The 17,171-nt window shown below is 49.5% G+C and overlaps 1 protein-coding gene across 11 annotated transcripts in view; it reads right to left on the bottom strand.

Annotated features, from left to right (window-relative positions):
* The window catches only part of caska (calcium/calmodulin-dependent serine protein kinase a), a 129,440-nt gene that overhangs the window by 56,761 nt on the left and 55,508 nt on the right, over nt 1-17,171 (bottom strand). For all 11 annotated transcript variants that reach the window (XM_030111548.1, XM_030111540.1, XM_030111541.1 and 8 more), the window contains exons 2-5: nt 17,098-17,171; nt 9,358-9,463; nt 5,690-5,767; nt 5,543-5,615 (exon numbers count right to left, since the gene is read on the bottom strand). The exon at nt 17,098-17,171 is cut by the window's right edge and continues 39 nt beyond it. In XM_030111548.1, coding sequence (XP_029967408.1) covers nt 5,543-5,615; nt 5,690-5,767; nt 9,358-9,463; nt 17,098-17,171 — 331 coding nt within the window. The remainder of the gene's footprint in view (nt 1-5,542; nt 5,616-5,689; nt 5,768-9,357; nt 9,464-17,097) is intronic.

The following is a 17,171-nucleotide window of genomic DNA, read 5'->3' as shown; positions in this document are numbered from 1 at the left end:
GGCACATGGATGTCTGCATCCGACCATGCATATCCAGAGTGTCGAACATAAGACCCGCGGGCCAAACCTGGCCCGTAAGAGGCTCCAATCTGGCCAAACAAATGTGAAAACATTGATTTTTGAATGAATTTCTTAAATTTAGCTAACAGAACACAAACAGACCGGAGCCTGGAGACCAGAGAGGCTGCCTGGTTGCTATTCGAAGTCGGGGGTCTGAAAAAACATGCAGAATTCAGCAGCTGGAGAAGTTTCAAGGACATTCGACTGGATTTTGCACCTGAAGATTTTAAAACTGGTTTGGTTTTTCTGAAGATATCGACATTATCATCACGTCTGCTCCAAACCAGGAGAGAAGCAGCCAGAGTCGGAGCGCCGAGCTGAAATGTGTTTGAGCCCAGAATCAAACCGGGGGCCTCTCCCTGTGACGGTAAAGTGCAAATCACTACGTCAGCATTCAGCCCTGTCAGCACACACCCATTTCTCCTCACTGATCTCGTGTGTGAATGACGGTTTCTAGTTTGAGTTCATGGTTTTGGACGTTTCCAACAGACTTTCTCCAGCAGCTGACCTGGAAGCCACCACGAGGACGTGCATCACTTCCTGCTCCTAAAACAGCAATTTTAGGTAAAAATGTTGACTTGCGGTCCGCTGTATGACCAGCAGGAGACGCCGTCAGCATCATGTACGTCACCTGTCAGAGGTCTTGCTGTAACGGTACCTGAAGGCCTCGAGCTGCTTCATGCGTTCAGTTTCTTCCTCTCTCTCTGGTAAAGAGAGCAGCAGCGACTAGAGCAGCACCAATTCTGGCAAGCAGCAAATGAAAGAGGTCACACTTGCTTACCCCAATTAACGTAACCTGTGGCGGCTTAATTGAAGCTGTATTGGCTGAATAATTGCAGCCGTTAGTCACATCAGTCTCCCGTTTGTTTCATTTTCATTACTGATGCATCAGAGCGCCGCTCAAACAGTTCAGCAGGACGTGGCGGTCTGCACGCTGGAAAAGTCTCCTTCCTTCAGTAGAGAACGTCCCACTGAGAGACGGACAGACCGGAGGACCGTTTCCACCACAGCCGCTCGAGAGGAAACCTCGTTTCTGCATTTTCACCTGGTGTCAGATTTCCACAGCAGCACTGAGCCACGGGCTGGAGTGAGAGACGGACTGTTATTACGGTGACAGTCAACCCCAAGACTACCACGTCCAGGAGGATCTGGACCAGGACCAGGACCAGGACCAGGAGGACCAGGACCAGGACCAGGACCAGGACCAGGAGGACCAGGACTGGGAGCCATGACGCTCTCCTGATCGTGTGCAGAACACTTGTTCACAGCGGTGACGGCGTTTATGTGAGCGAGCAGCTCGTCTGCCGTCTACATGGAAACGGAGCACGAGCATTTCCAGAAAATGTGGCTTTCGATCTTTAACGGGACACAAGCTCTTCAGATTAGTTCCGCCTCGGGAGCCATTTTCAGAAGGTTGTTTTCTCGGTGGCGCCGGGCGCCGCTGGCTGTCGTGTAAATGGATCATTAAAACATATCGAGATGAAGTGGAAGTGGAAAAAGGTCAAATCCTACTTCACTTTATTAGCGTCATTCTGTGTTTTTCTCTGAATTCTTAAAGTCAAAAATATGTCATTGAGTGTAACTAGTGAGGCATGAATGGAAAAGCCATTATCCAGGCCTACTGACCCGTCCAGGGCGTAATCTGTCTTCATCTGTGATTATCTGAAATATGAAAAGCACGCCAGGCCGTTTCCACGTCCTCTCTCAGTCACCATACTCCTCACCGCCGTTCGCCGACCCCAGCCGGGCAGCAGCAGCGTCCCTGCAGCGAGCCGAAAGCTTTGTTCAAACTCAGAACACACCTGACCTCACACTGGAGGGAAAAATAACACTGAGCGTGAGAACGGCTGTCAAGTGAGCAGCGAGGGGGGGGAGAGTTCCCGTTTCAGAAAGCAGCCGCTCTTTTCACCGAGTCATGACAGAAGCGGAAATATTGAAATAGAAATATAAGACGAATGTTATGAGAAAGAAAGAGTTTAAGGATGAGACAATATGATTAGTTGCAATTGTTTTTCAATGTGACAAAAACTTTTGACTAATAATGTTGATAGATGATTAATTTCTAATCAGGCAAATGTCTGAAAGCTGTGATGAAAGAGTGAGAGAGCTCTCTGCTTTTGGTCCAGTGATAAGCTCGGGAGCTAGCTGTATAGACCAACCAACAGCTGTTCAGCTAACCAAACAACCCGCCAACCGACCAACCAAAAAAGCCAACCAAACAATTATCAGCCGATAAACCAACCAACTGAATGATTAACCAACGAAACCGTGTTGAAATAAAGAGAGAGCTGCATATAGTGCAACATTCAGGATGAAAATGAAATAAAACAAAAGACACGAACATTCCAGTCAACACAGTGACGGCAGTATCAGAGGCAGTCTTGACAGTCGGCCGTCCAGCTCAACACCAATTCAACCTTCAGTCCAGAAAAATGGAGAAAGCAGTCGATATGAATGTCTCACACGACCTTGAAGGAAAGTCAACTGCTGCTATAAGTTCCTGCAGGAATTTAATTCCATGAAGGTTTTAAAGGAATGATCACGGTTTCACAATTTCGCCCATGTTGAGACAAACGGCACTAAAGACACGGCGGACAGTCCTGGGACCATTCTACCCAAACACCAGCCGACGCTCAAGCGTCCGGCGGGGAAATCAACGTCCTCTCTAACGACGGCAGATCGGAACCCGTTCATGTGGAGGACGTGTCTGTTATCACCGACACGCAGCGTCCAGGAAGGAGGCAGCAGCGGAGCACCGCTCGAAACATTTCATGTCTCATCTCAGGGCTGAAGGTCTGGTAGAGAGAGGTGCAGTGATGGAGAGAGACGGCTCAGGCTTCCAGGAGAACCAGCGTTCAATAGCAGGCAGCTCCACAACGGAGCTGCTGGAAGGACAGGGGAAACGAGAGTGTGTGTGCGTGTGTGTGTGTGTGTGTGTGTGTGTGTGTGTGTGTGTGTGTGTGTGTCTGGACGGAAACACTGCAGTGACGTCAATCTAGACACAAAGTTCAGTTTCTCAGCTTGTGGTGGAGTTTCAGGTTTTCTTTTTAGATTTCCTGAATGTCTGATGAGAAATGAGTGAAAGGGTTAAAGACAGAAACAAGCGCTTCCTGGCACACACACACACACACACACACACACACACACACACACACACACTCACTTCTGCTTGCTGGCAGACCTCAGCAGAGGGAGCTGTGTTTCTCTGTTCACCCTCCGCACGCACGCACGCACGCACGCACGCACGCACGCACGCACGCACGCACGCACGCACGCACGCACGCACGCACGCACGCACGCACGCACGCACACACACACACACACACACACACACACACACACACACACACACACACACACACACTGCTGAACTTCCTGGAGGTTTCTGCTCTCTGATGTGCCGCCATTTCTTTTTCCCGAGCCTCTACTGCTGCACTAACTGCTGCACTTCCTGCCTGAAGCTGAACCCGAACAGCGGTTTGTCATGTCCGTTCTGTTATGTCCCTATAGTCTCCTGGTCCTGGGTCCAGTCCAGATCCTCCTGGACTCGGTAGTTTCAGAGTTGACCGTCACTGTAATAACAACACAACTGGTGGCTCCCCATGCAGGCTGCATTCTGTTCCGCTTTTCTGCCATTTCCTTGTAAACGAACATCGTTTTGAAATAGAGAAATACAGAAAACACAATAATGATGTGTTTTCACTTGATGTGTTTCCATACGTATGAATCAGTCCCCGTTTCTGTCAATATTCTCGTTCTTCCAGGCGAACAGAATCACTGAAATCAGATGAACCTTCAAGTCAGGTAAACCTGCCTTTGTCGCGTGTCAGAGAAAATGTGTCATCCGTCGTTTGTTTCTGGGATTCTACGAGGCCACGAGGAAAAGGGATGAGCTGATCAGTGATTGGAGCCAATCCTGAGCCGATGAGCAGCCGTGGTGTCTTCAGAGGAAGTAACGGGAAGTGGTGGACTCTAAAAGCTGCCAGTGGGAGGCCTGCACAGCGGCTTGTTCAAACTTTTGGTCTTTCCTGCAGTGCATTCTGGGAGGGCCAGCTTTAAAATTCACAGAGACGTTTTGTTGTGCGTGTCGTGACGGGAGAGCGCCTCGCCCCGGAGCGCCTGCAGGAAAACAGGAGCTGTTGTTGTTTCGGGGGCCTGCGCCGGCGTGACGCTCTCCTCGTTCAAACGCCTTGCTTTCAGGTTCCTCGGGCGGCTCGACGCCGTCGCCGAGCCAGACGCCACTTCCAGCACGCCGTCGCCTTCAAAGCAGCGCGGCACGACAGGAGAGGAGCTCACCTCCACGCCGAGCGCTGGCGCTTCCTGCCGCTTCGCTCAGCGCGGAGGTGAGAAGGGAAGCTCTTTGTGTCTGCGTGCGAGAAACCGGCATCGGCGCCACAAACACGCCGACGACGCGCTGATTTACGGACGAGGGCATTTAAATGACTTTCACGCATGAGGACAAGCGACACGCTCGCGCCGATCCATATTCAGCGAGGGGCGGCGCTCCGATCAGATGAAGAGCTGATGAAGGCCGAGCCGCCTCCCTCTTCATCCTCTCCTCACATCAGCAGCGCTTCAATCAGCGGCGATCCCACGGCGAGGCCAATCACACGCCGCCCGGCGCTCCCTGCTCTGCGGCACGCGAGGAAAAACCACGCCGGCATTTTCACAAGATTTCAGCCGCACCGTCGCAAACCGCAAAACTGCGATTCAACCAGTCCTCTGCCTCCAGGCGTTTCCAGGTATCTGAACTTTGACTTCAGTGAAATAAGCGGGAGAACCTGAGCCTCTCTGCCTCGGCTGAAAGACTCAATGGTGTATATTCTGATTTCAAAATGATAAACACACGTAATGCAAAAAAGAAGAGTTTTAATTAATGCATCACCTGCATGTCACACTTTGACAGCTATTTGCTAAAAATGTGAGATTAGTCCACAAAAAAAAGTTGTATCAAATATTTGTCAAATATTGTTTCACAGGGGAAAATTCAAAACATAAAGTTCACAAACTTTTCTGCTTTTAAGACCCGAAGCGATGAAGTCAAGACCACCGAACCCCAGGCCGAGTCAAGACCAGGACCAGGACCAGGACCAAGACCAGGACCAGGACCAAGACCAGGACCAGGACCAAGACCAGGACCAGGACCAAGACCAAGACCAAGACCAAGACCAAGACCAGGACCAGGACCAGAGCATAAGACATCTGATGTTTCCAACCAACACTCGTATCCAGTATTCAGAACTCAGAAGTTTTGCATTTTATAACATTTTTAAAACTTCTGTAAATTAATGAATTTAAAAATCATCTGAAACATGAAAGATGTTTGAACTTTTGTTTGAACAGTTTTTGAACATATGTGTAGAAAAACGTGCACGGAGTTAAAACCACATGATATTATGGTATTGAAACAAAGCATCCATCAAACCTCGCACGCACACACGCACACGCACACACACGTGAGTGTTCCGGAGGGAGGCGGTACCTTGACGTCTCGGTGGATGACGTTGTTGTCGTGGCAGTAGCGCAGCGCCTCCAGGATCTGCCTCATGTAGTGGCTTCAAAACAAGGACACACGGTGAGGACGGCGGCGGAGGACTGCGAGCCTCTGATGGAGGGGGGCGGAGCTTACCTGGCCACGGCTTCACTGTAGACGAAGCCGGCGTCCGCTCGCTTCACGATCTCGAAGCAAAGGTCCGCGCCGTCCATGCTGAGGAGACGGAGGAGGAGGAGACGGTGAGACTTAAAGGTCAGAGCAGGAGGGGGGGGGGGGGGTCAAAGGTCAGAACCACTCTCAGCCTACAGATGAAAACGCTAAGAGGAACTGAGGCGGTGGAACCGAGTCGCTAACTGAAGCTCCGGGATCTGCTTCCCTCTCAGCCCTCCGGGATCGTCTGCAAGAAAGATCGGATCTTAGCGACGGCGGCTCGCCGGGCGCCGTCCTCAGGTGACGCAGCGTTTCCCGATCAATGAGCCTCGGAGGACGGACTCCGCCTGGTGGAGCTCCGTCCCGCTGCACGGCGTTAAACACACACACACATCTGGAATGACGGGCCACTAACGCCGGCAGGAACCGTGACCCGGAGATTTAGCCGCGGCCGACGGCGTCGCTCATAACTGCTCCCTTCAGCTCTTCCCTCCAATGACTGTAAAGCTCCTCATTCTCGCTCTGCCTCTGTGCCAATTAGCAAGGCTGTCCTGGAGGACTCGGCCGCAGAGCGTCCACATTTCCTGCTCTTATTACCAGCTGCAGTCACACTTTGACGAGGCGGGGTGAGACCTGGACGCACACACACACACACACCAGTGGCGATTGCTCTAAGACTGCAAGGGAAGCTCAACTTCCCCTAAAATGTCAAAAAATAAGTGGTCCAATATTTACTGTTGTGTGAACATTTCATTGACTAAATATACTCTACAACACGTTCATCTTTTGTTCAGAATCGGCTACTTATCTCAAGTAATTGACTCGGCTTTTTTCTCACTCCTCCTCGCAGCGGCACGGCGCTTTAAACAGCCGGACGCTGAGCGTCCATGCGGAAGCTAGAGTGGGTTGTTCTGCTGCAGTGAAACTGGACGCTCATTGGATAAAATACTGGGCTGGTCCCGCCCACGGACGCTCAGCGTCTCTGGGGGTCTATGGGGCAGTGGGCTGGCCTGGACGCTGAGCTTCTGCGTGCTGATTGGATGATCTGTGTGAAGCTTGATTGACAGCGAAATGAGCAAATCAGCGATCTTGAAGTAAAAAAAATGCACCAAAGCGCTTCTGAAGTTTTTCATTCTGTTGTTCTGAGTTGATTCGGAGGCTTTGCTGATCCCTGGAGACTTTGTGTTTGTGAAAAACGACTAGCGTTGTGTTTGGAGACTCGTTTCGGTCACTCTGTGGTTTCTGTCCTCGACTAGCAGCTGTGGAGCTTCTCCCCTTCTCTCACACAGCTCCAGCCTCCAGCAGCTCCAGCTGCTCGCTAGCTGCACACAACGGCAGACAATGTGAATGTTGTGGACCGGATTTTGGTGAAGCCATTTGATAGTCTTCCTTACGAAGAGAAAATTGGTGTTAAACTGCATAACAGATCAACTCCTAAGACTGAGCTGGTGCCGAAAGGTGGGGAAAAGTAACAGGTCCTTTCAGCTGTCCTGGTCTGACCAGGTGAGCTGCTGACTGGAAGCGCTGTCACCAATAAAATGTACTGCTGGCCACGCCTCTGGATGAAACTATCTCAGGGAGGTGTTGTCTGGTCACAAGTGGGCTTTGAGGATCTGTCTAACTTTGACAGGGCATACAAAAGGCATGAAAGCTAATAGAATTTACATACAAAAAACAGATTACACATATTACAATGTATGCTGAAAATGAGCTTCCCCTCTTTGGAAGACCAGCAGCCGCCACTGACACACACACACCACATTCCCATATGTGCATTAGTGTTTATGTTTTATACTTCATCACAAATGAGCTCCGAAAACCATGAAAACCTCGGTACATGGAGCGTCATCATGACTGCAAACCCAGAAGTGGGAATTTATCAGCTGGTGATACTCCAGCACGCACGCACGCACGCACACACACATTACAGGAAATGCCGGTCGATGGCCAGTCATCTGAAGGGATCCAAGTATCCATGTTTGCTGTCACTGAGCTTCTGTGCTGAGTAAACAGGACTGTCGTGTTTTTGAGTCTATTTAATAGGTTTTTAAAAACTTGTGCTGGTTTGATTCGCTGCTGTTGAGCCTGAGGAAGAAGTTAACATCAGCTCCAGCAACGCTCCGCCTCCAGCAGTGAGGACTTCAGATGCAGAGCGTCTTTAAACTCAGCTCGCTGTGGAAATGCGAACTTTCCAAATGGTCATCTTCAGCATTACGACCTGTAAAACCCACGAACAGCAGTGTTTTAACGTTAAAAACATCATGGATGAGAAAAAACTGAAGGTAAAGCTGAAGCAGGGGGCGGGGCTTACAGAATCAAAGCATTAGGCCACGCCCACAGAGCCACCACGCTTTGTTTTTAACACTAAGAGAAATGAAAATACTTCGACAGATTTCCTTTGGGTTCATTATTAGTCAAATAAATTTGCTGATTGACACAAGAAAGGATTGTTTAACGTCGCTGAGGCTCCGATTACACGACAACGCCTTCAAATGGGAAACACGTGCTGTGTTCTGGGGTGTGTGGTGATCGGAGCGACTGAAGACTTTTTTTTTTTTTTTTTAATCATTTCTATGTATTTCAGTGGAAACAGGCATCATTTAAAAAAGTTACCATGCAAAGACAACATTTTTCTGAAACACAAAAATAAAATTAAAACAAAAAAAAAAAGTGTTTTTACCTAATACTTGTCATGTAACCTGGCCTAAATGGTATTCCTCTCCAGAGAAAAGTCCTCAACTGGTAATTTTTCCAAGATATAATTTGCACAAACTCATTCAGTGAAGCTTTATGCAGTTTAAAAATAAAACTGTTTTAAAGTTACACGTTCTGCATTTGATTGACATGAATTTATCAAAAAACATGAGAATCCAGTTTCTCTGTTCCCAGCTTGGAAATAGGAATTTCTCATGTGGCTAATTCCTGATTGAAAACGGCATTTAGCACATGATTTCAGTATTTTTTCATACTTCAGAATCTAGTGGATAATTCCCATATTTAACATCAAATTGCATTTTTTTTTTTTTTTATCAAGGCTATATGTTAGCATCCTGGAGGAGGGGGCGGGGCTTAGAAAACCAACCAAACGCTGTGAAAACACTTGAATTACAAGGCGGGGATGTGCAGAAAGCGAGCGGCGGTTTGTTCTCAGCAGCGATGAGCGAACTGGACGAGGCGGTCCGTCTCAGCCGGAGCTCCACCCGACTCGTCCGCTGAGACCTGCGCTCAGGTGGCCGCACAGCTTCACATCCGCCTGCACGTGTGTGAGCGCGCGCGTGTGCGTGTGTGTGTGTGTGTGTGTGTGCGTGTGTGTGAGGATCAAATACCGGAGCTCCAGAACCATGACAATCCCTTTAAGTGGAGCTCGTCGGCATTTTCCTTGAAAGTTTCTCTGGCCGTCCGCTGAGCGGTGAGACAGAACTACGGGCGAGCCTGTTCGGCGATAACGGCTCCGCACGATAAAGGAATTAGTTCTGGGAGAGGAGGGAGAGATGGAGATACGGAGGCGCTGCAGCGGGTGTGAAATCTTAATCCCATCTCTTCCCTCTGCGTATATAAAGGAGCGCTCCCCCACTCCGAACGGGCTGATTATATAAGACTGCAGGGTTCACTTCCTGTCTGCGTCCCCCCCCCCCCCCCCCGCCGACACTCACAATTCGAAGACCATGTAGAGCATCCCGTCCGAGCTGTAGGTCTCCAGCAGCTCCACGATGTGGGGGTGTTTCAGCATGTGGCAGATGCTGGCCTCCCGCTTCAGGTCTGGAAACACAGAGGAGAGCAGACGTCAGCGGGCGGTACGGGACTCTGAAAACCATCCTTCAGCTCACGCTGGGCCTAAATAACCTTTAAATGGGAGTTCTTCTTTGTCGTGGTGCAGCGTGTACATGAAGAAAATATCAACTTTTACACAAAACCAAACAAATACTACGAAAAAATTAAACAATCTCGACTTTAATGAAACCTTCTGGCGAAAACTGCAGAAAAATTTCACCAAAACTTCTCTTTCTGTTGCTTTCTGCATGTTCTTCTCCCCGACCGCAGGGATGTGAGGCTAATTTAAAAATAAAGCAGCTAAATCTTGAGTTATTTACAGTTTGTATTTTACTGGCGAGCCATGAAGAGCTACTTATTCTTTGCAGCTTAGATGTAAAGTCTGGTAAAAAAAAAAAAAAAAAAAAAAAATCCAGCTTATAATAAAAGAATATATATACAGTTTGGCCTCAGTGAAAAATCAAACTATGTAAAAAAAATATAAAAAAAAAATCATATGTAGCCTGCGCTCAATAAAACATATTTCTGATTCACTGGTGGCAGAATTAAATAGAGTTAAATTTCATTCATCAAGCACAACATTTGTCAAGGAAAAAGATAATCAGAGTTCTTCCAGTTTCTACCATTTTCTTGGAGGTCTGGCCGGACCAGAGCTCTGACCTCTGACCTCTTCCTGCTCTTTACAAGTAATTTCTGGATAAATCAATAAATCTTCTAATAAACACTGATGTGAAGGATTTCTGTGCGTTAGCTTTAGTTTTAGGAATGATTCTTGGTGCTGCGGCCGTGCTCTGGCCGTCAGCTGGATGAGGGGATGAAGGGATGCAGAGCGGATGGATGCTGCATTATTTATGTTCCAGCATCTCCTCCACAGGTTTCTGTTCTTCTTCCTGCCCTGACCTGCAGCCAGATGTCAAACAAACCGACCCACACTCCTCATTTCAACCCGGCTCCGCCGTCCAGCTGAGTCTCAACGCTCCAGAGTCTCCACGACCTCTGACCTCCGCTGTGTCTCGGCTCCCGCTTGAGTGTTGTGAAGAGGAGAGGCAGGAAGCATCCCGCTCCGTGGAAATGACTCATCTCTAAAACAAACCGGCAGCGAGCCGGGCTCTGCTCGGGGTCAAGTGCAGCTGGTTCCTGCCCGTTATTTCAGATCTGCTCACCGCCGCGGGGCGAAGAGCGTGCCGCGCTTTAACGGTAATGAAGGAGGGGCTGTGGGGGGGGGCAACGTGGAGGAAACACACACCGCCGTCACCAGGACGACACCAGTCACACACTGAACTTTCTATCGTTTCTGAGAGACAGAGGCGAAAAGGCAGCAGCGTCCCGGATGATCGGGGCTCAGTGAAGAACGACTGCAGTGAAGTTAGCAGCGTTCCCGAACGCCATGTTTAATCATTACATTAGATTCCCAATCCTGGGGCTCGTCCGGTGGAGGAGGGGGTCCCACTCCGCTCTGACAGGGAGAACATCTCCAGTTCTGTTGGTTTTTATCTTCTTTTTCGGTTTTCACCATATAATGAACCGTTCCAAGAGAAGACAAAACATCCCACTGTGGAAAAAAAGAACTCTGATTGAGACTTGCTGTGAATTTATGTCTGTTTTTAGTTGTTTGAGCAAAGTGGCTGATTTTCCTCTGCACATGAAACATGTAACTAATGAAGGAGGCGAACAGGAGGAGCTATTCTGAGCCTAATGAGTTTGATAAATACTGGAGTATGAATGCTGCGCAGCGGCTCCTCTGTGGTCTCCAGCGACGGGATCGTCCATTATGCAGCCGTGACCAAACATTCCCGGCTCCTGCTCCTTCAGAGGGGTTACTGCTCGGCTGGAGGAGACCCGATGGTTCCGTTTGTTGGTTAGTTTGAGGGACTGAAACACTGGATTCATGGATTTCAGGATTTCAGCGCGGCTGTACGCAGGATTTCACCAGAGAACCACCAACATCTGGTTTTCAGAACATCTGGCTTTGCCAAACGAGCCACATCCGGCTGGAGGCTGAGATGGAGAAACAAGCCTTCCAGAGGTCCGTGTTTCTTCACACGGAGTTTGGTGAAAAGTGGAGGAAAATCAGTGCGAGGGCAGAGGGCTGCAGTTTGAACAGATCAGTGTTAAAACGGGCTGAATGGAAGCGCCTGGTTCGATTAGAGGGAATCAGTGAAGGACTGCAGAAACTTCAGATTAAAATCTGCTCATGTGGCGACTGCTGAACCTGCAGAGTCTCAGATATCTTTATTCCTTTGGCAGAGAGAAGATAATCCGTCTCCAGCCCCATCAAGAGGTGAAACCAAACGGTGAACAGCGGCCTGGGTGGGAAAGACACAGAAGAGCCCGAAGAGCCGAAACAGAACAGTTTCAGCTGCGACTCCAGATCTGATCAAAAAAGATCCACTGGTGCTTTAATCTGATGTTCGTTTGCAGGAATAAAGAATCAAAAACCCTCGTTCTCCTCTTAACTCGTGAGCCGTGGGTTTCAAGCAGCCGATGCCTCTGGAGAAGGTTTAAAGACCCGCTGTGAGGACCTAAGAGAAGACAGGAGACGCTTTACCAGGATCAGAACTGAGATCAGAGACCGGGCTGAGAGAGAACGATACCGACGAGCTGAAGAGCCACCGGGTCTACCAGGGTCAACGGGAGCCAAGACCGGGACCAGAACATCACAGAACCAAGACTTCAAGGACCTGAGACAGCGTCAAGACAAGACCAGTTTTCCAAGATCAACAAGAGCCGAAACTGAATCAAGACCAAGATCCAGAAGACGTCATGTTGAGACCTAGACTGCTCGAGAACGCCGGCGGTCGGAGCGACATCCTGTTTGTTTGGCTGAACTGTTCGTCTTGTAAACAACATGAAATTCTCTGAAATTAGACGAGGACGTCAAACATCCTTTCTCAGCTGGAAAACAGCATCAGCTGTGGAGGCATCAGTATAAAACCTGTGTGAACTTGGATTTTTCAGATATTTTCTTCTTTTATTTGTGTCTGACAAGCGGGAGACACTGAGGAGATGAGCAGGGCTGCCCTGTCAGGCGTGTGTCTCGTCTGAAAAGCTCAACAAAAGTGGAATTCGTGTCGCTGCAAAAACAGAATTTTCTCCTCGTAACGTTTTTCTTCAGATCGACGCGGCGATTTCTCCTAAACAGGAATTATGCGAAAGAATAAAGTCCGATGTGGTGCAGCGGTCATTCACTGCGTTTCCCTAGAATTATGAAAAAAAAAGGAAACACATTCGGATGCCGTCCTGAAGCCGAAACTCTTCGAGGTAACTGCTCGATCCACACACGGAACGGAAAACAGGTGACGCGTCAGCCGAACCGCGCTGGAGTCACTCACGTGCGCGCTGTTGTTGGGTGACATTTAATTAAGCTGCCGGCCGGCCGCGCCGCCGCGAGCCTGAGCGCTAACATTAAGCTTATCCTCGGCGGACGGGCGCGGGGCGGCGGCGAGCCCCGACGCCGCGCTAATGCCGCTAAAGCCGGGATCAGTGGCCACCTTAAGGGCATCGCCGGCTGAGACGGTTAATGTCAGCCGGAGACTCGCTGCTCAGGCTGTCAACCGAACCCTCGCCGGAGATTAAGACCGATACTCCCTTCAAATGAGGCGCAAATTACCAGAAGGAGAAGGCGGCAGGGGAAAGACGCTCGCTGACTGATACAGTCAGTGGCTGGAGGTGTGTGTGTGTGTGTGTGTGTGTGTGTGCGGGTTATCTTCAGTTAACATCCAGATTAGAGCATCTTCCACCAGATTCACCCCGTCTCCGTTCTCACCTACGTGTGATTCTGTTTGATAAACGGACGGCGTGAGGCAGCGGCCATCAGGAGCTGCAGAGTGGAATCGCATTCAGAGGAACCGTTCAGGTTAAACGCAGCAGCGCAGCGTCTTCCACACAATCCGAGGTGCAGATAAGATGGCAGCCAAATGCCAGCGCCTCTTCCTCCCTGCTGGCACGCAGCCCCGCAGCTCCGGCTGTAATTTAGCATATTAGGCTCCATTTCCCGCTGACATATCGAGCTGTTCGCGGCTGTTTGAGTCTGGAGAGCGAAGCCGTGCAGCTCACACGGCTCCAGAGCCACCGGACTGAAAGACACGTTTGGGGCTGGAAAAGAGACGAGTGCAGAAGTCAAACTACCGTCTCCACGACGTCTGAAACACGGCTCTCCTCATGCCATCAATCCGGACGCTACACATGTTCATCCAGTCAGATCCGAGAGCCATGATCAGGAGAAGAGGTGAGCTTTCATAATGTTGGTCTGTGGGGCAGTGGCAGGAGGTGTGTGAGAATCAAACATAATCTCTATAATCACAGGACACATAACTATGATCACAGTTAAATATATCTCAGTAAACACCTGACTGACTGACTGGCTCCTTTCAGAATCACTGCGGCTGTAAAACAGATGAAGCTACTATTATACAACAACTTTTCTGATTTCCAGGATTGAGCGTTGTTGCTGTTCTGATACTTTCTCAAATCAATACTTACATCGTCTTTGTATTGATCGTTAATGTGTTTTGTATCTTCTGAAATGTAGCATATCAAAAAAAATCTAAAATATAATGTGAAGAATTCAGCTTTCGGTTTTTACTTTGTGGATTTCATATCAAACGATGCTCTGCTGAAACACTGGTTTTGGCCGATCACTTCAACAACTGGTCAATCGGTGATCAATGAGAACAACTCCATGAAATTCCAACAGATTTACAGCCGATTGGTTCCAAACGGCAGAGACCAAGTCCTGAACGTGAAAAAGGATGAGACGGAGGCAGTGATGGCACTTGGTGGGTGTGTGTGTGTGTGTGTGTGTGTGTGTGTGTGTGTGTGTGTGTGTGTGTGTGTGTGTGTGTGTGTGTATCAGAGCGACCTGCTGCCAACACACGAAGTGTTTGACCCACTTCCCTGGCTGTGCGGGTGTCCTGTTGTGTGTGTGTGTGTGTGTGTGTGTGTGTGTGTGTGTGTGTGTGTGTGTGTGTGTGTGTGTGTGTCTGCCGGATTGCCGCGGTGGTGCAGTGTTTCAGCTGCCCGCCGGAGTGTGACTGCTCTGATTCTAAGAGGAGGAGGGGGAAGAAGACGGGCGTGAGAAGAGCTGCCTGGCTCGAGGACGGAGGACCGATGGGGATCAAACCGTGACACCGCCGACCGGACGGATCAGCAACACCTGGAGGAAAACAACCTCAGCTTCGGCTCCACGGAACACACGAACACATTTTCAATCTTTCTCATCGCCTCAAGACCCCATTTAGAGCATTCTGAGAGAAAACGTATCACTTTCGCATTTTCATTTGAGAAAACTTCCAGCTTCCAAAGTGGAACTTTTCAAAAACACTCCGTCTCCATGGAAACGTGAAAATGCTTCTACGCTTATCTGCAAACCCGCCCGAAGAAAACAAATGTAATAAGTTAATCCAGTGTTGTTATAATACATAAAAAACTGAATTTGTTGGAGATAAAAGCTTTTTTTTGCAGGTTTTTTGCAGTTTTCTCATGAAGAACAGGTTTAATGGACGGAATCATCACACTCATGTTGGGATTTTTCCATTTCCAAAGGCTGGTTCTGGGCTAAACAGCAGCTGATGATGCTAAACTTTCACTGGAAGGTAAATCAGGTACGTGAATCGGCCAATTTAGACTCTTTCACCCAGTAACCCTCCCTTTCCTGCCCGGTCACGGCGGTTTCTGGACGTGTGTCTGTTCAGCCGGCCGGGCCGTCACAGCGAACCACGGCAGGATTCACACTCCTGACACCCGCCGTGAGGAGAGCTGAACTCAGCCGGCCATCAAAACGTCACAGACCGGAGGAAAAGAGCGAGCAGAAGCGCAGTAACTAACCTGTCAGCACGGAGACGCCGCCATGTTTAGAACCGGCCGCAAGTTTGGTGACAAATCGGTACGAAAAGAAAAGAGGGAGAAGTTTGTGTGGAGACATGAGGGATTTAACTTCCTCCGACTCGACTCGGCCTCAGCTTTAGCCGCTCCGTCGGTTCATTTACAGATCGATGAGGTGAACTTTGCTCTTCACGGTTTGAGCCGAACACAAAGGAAACGCGTCGGCTTCAGTTCAAACTCATTTTCGAGTCTATTTGGTCACTTTGAAGAGGAGGAGACGGGTCGAGGCTTTTCTCAGCACGTCTGCCTTTCCTGAGCTTCACGGAGGAAATCCAATAAAAAATAAAAGACACACATGATTTGATGTTTTACGTTTTGGAAATGTCTTTAAATTGAGCTACAGTATAATTCAAACCCACAATGATTATTTCACGGTTGACGGGAAATTCTTCTGATCCGTCTGAACGCTGAAGGAACGAAGAACGACTGGCGACGGAAAACGATGCTCGGCGCTGACGATGGCCCGCTGAGAGAAGCTCAGAAGAGGCTGGGGAATTATGTCCTTCTGATGGAAATCTGAGCAGAAGAGACAATCAGCACAGGCTCACTCCATTACTCAGATGAGTTATTTCTCATATTCAAGCTTCCAGGAGAGCGCCGCCTTGAATTCACAGCACTTTTGAGTTTTGGATGCAGATTCTGCAGACTGTCTCAGGAGAAGCTCGGTAACCTGGGAAATGTTCGCAGCATTACCTTCAGATCACAAAGCGAACCGGAGAACAACAGAAGCATCTGGGACGGCTCTCAGTCTTTATTGTTCTCCTTTAACGGGAAACACGGATCGCTTCCTCCGCCCAGCTGATCCGCGAACGGCGGCGGGACAAAGGCGCCAAACGCCGCGGCTCCATTTATTGCTTTCTAAATATACAGAAGCAGCATGTGGGCTGAAATAAATCTGCCTCACAGCAGAAAGGCTGCCGCCGCCTCCTCCTCCTCCTCCTCACTTCATCCTCCAGAGCTCCGCCCTCCTAACGTTCCCTCCGTCCTGCTCGTTTGTGCCTGTTTGGTCCAGACGACCGTCGGAAACACTTCCTGGTGCGACACCTGCAATTTCCAGTCTGAACAGCTTCGCAGAGCCGAGCTCCAACCTGCAATCTTCTCCAGAGAGCTGCGGAGAAATGGAATCACTGAGGTTTTCTGCTGTCATGAGAAAACAGGACATCTAGACAGAGGAGACGGAGCTGAGAATCAGCGGCGACCTGTAGGTGGCGCCACGCACTGCTGGAGCGGCGGTCGCTGCTTCTAATCCTGAAGGCGGCTGAGCTGGAAGTCACAGCAGTTTCAGGTTAAAGGATGAAACCGAGGGGAAACGTACGAAACGCCTCAGGAGAAAAACTTCCAACGGTGCTGAAAACACAACTTTTCAAATACACCCGACTCGGTCTCCGTGGAAACGGAAGCATGAGCTCCACGGCTGTGCTGAAGAGAAGTTCTGCACCAGTTTCAACGACCAACAGCAACACCTCCTGGATCTACAACGTTTTCGGTGTTTCTGCCGTTCACGGCGAGTGCGAACCGCTGCTGCACCGTGCCGCCCCTCCCCTCACCTCCTCTTACAGCCGTTACACCTTTACAGTCCTGGTTCTGCTCAATCAGAGCCGGGGTCTGAGCTGAAAGTTAAAATATGGAGGGATGAAAGGCGGCGGGAAACTTCTGAATAATTAATCTGACGGTGCGGAGGAATCCGACCGGGACCGGAACCAGCGGAGGAGCCCTGCAGGGAGACGGTGACCTCTGACCTTCTGTGCTGAGTCCAGGACTGGAGGTGAACTGGGCCACGTCCACGATCTTGACAGCGAACTGCTGCCCCGTG

The sequence above is a fragment of the Salarias fasciatus genome, chromosome 16, assembly GCF_902148845.1.
Source record: "Salarias fasciatus chromosome 16, fSalaFa1.1, whole genome shotgun sequence".
In the NCBI taxonomy this organism is placed as follows: domain Eukaryota; kingdom Metazoa; phylum Chordata; class Actinopteri; order Blenniiformes; family Blenniidae; genus Salarias; species Salarias fasciatus.
The sequence above is the reverse complement of the archived record's forward strand: the minus strand, read 5'-3'. Positions and strand labels throughout refer to the sequence as shown.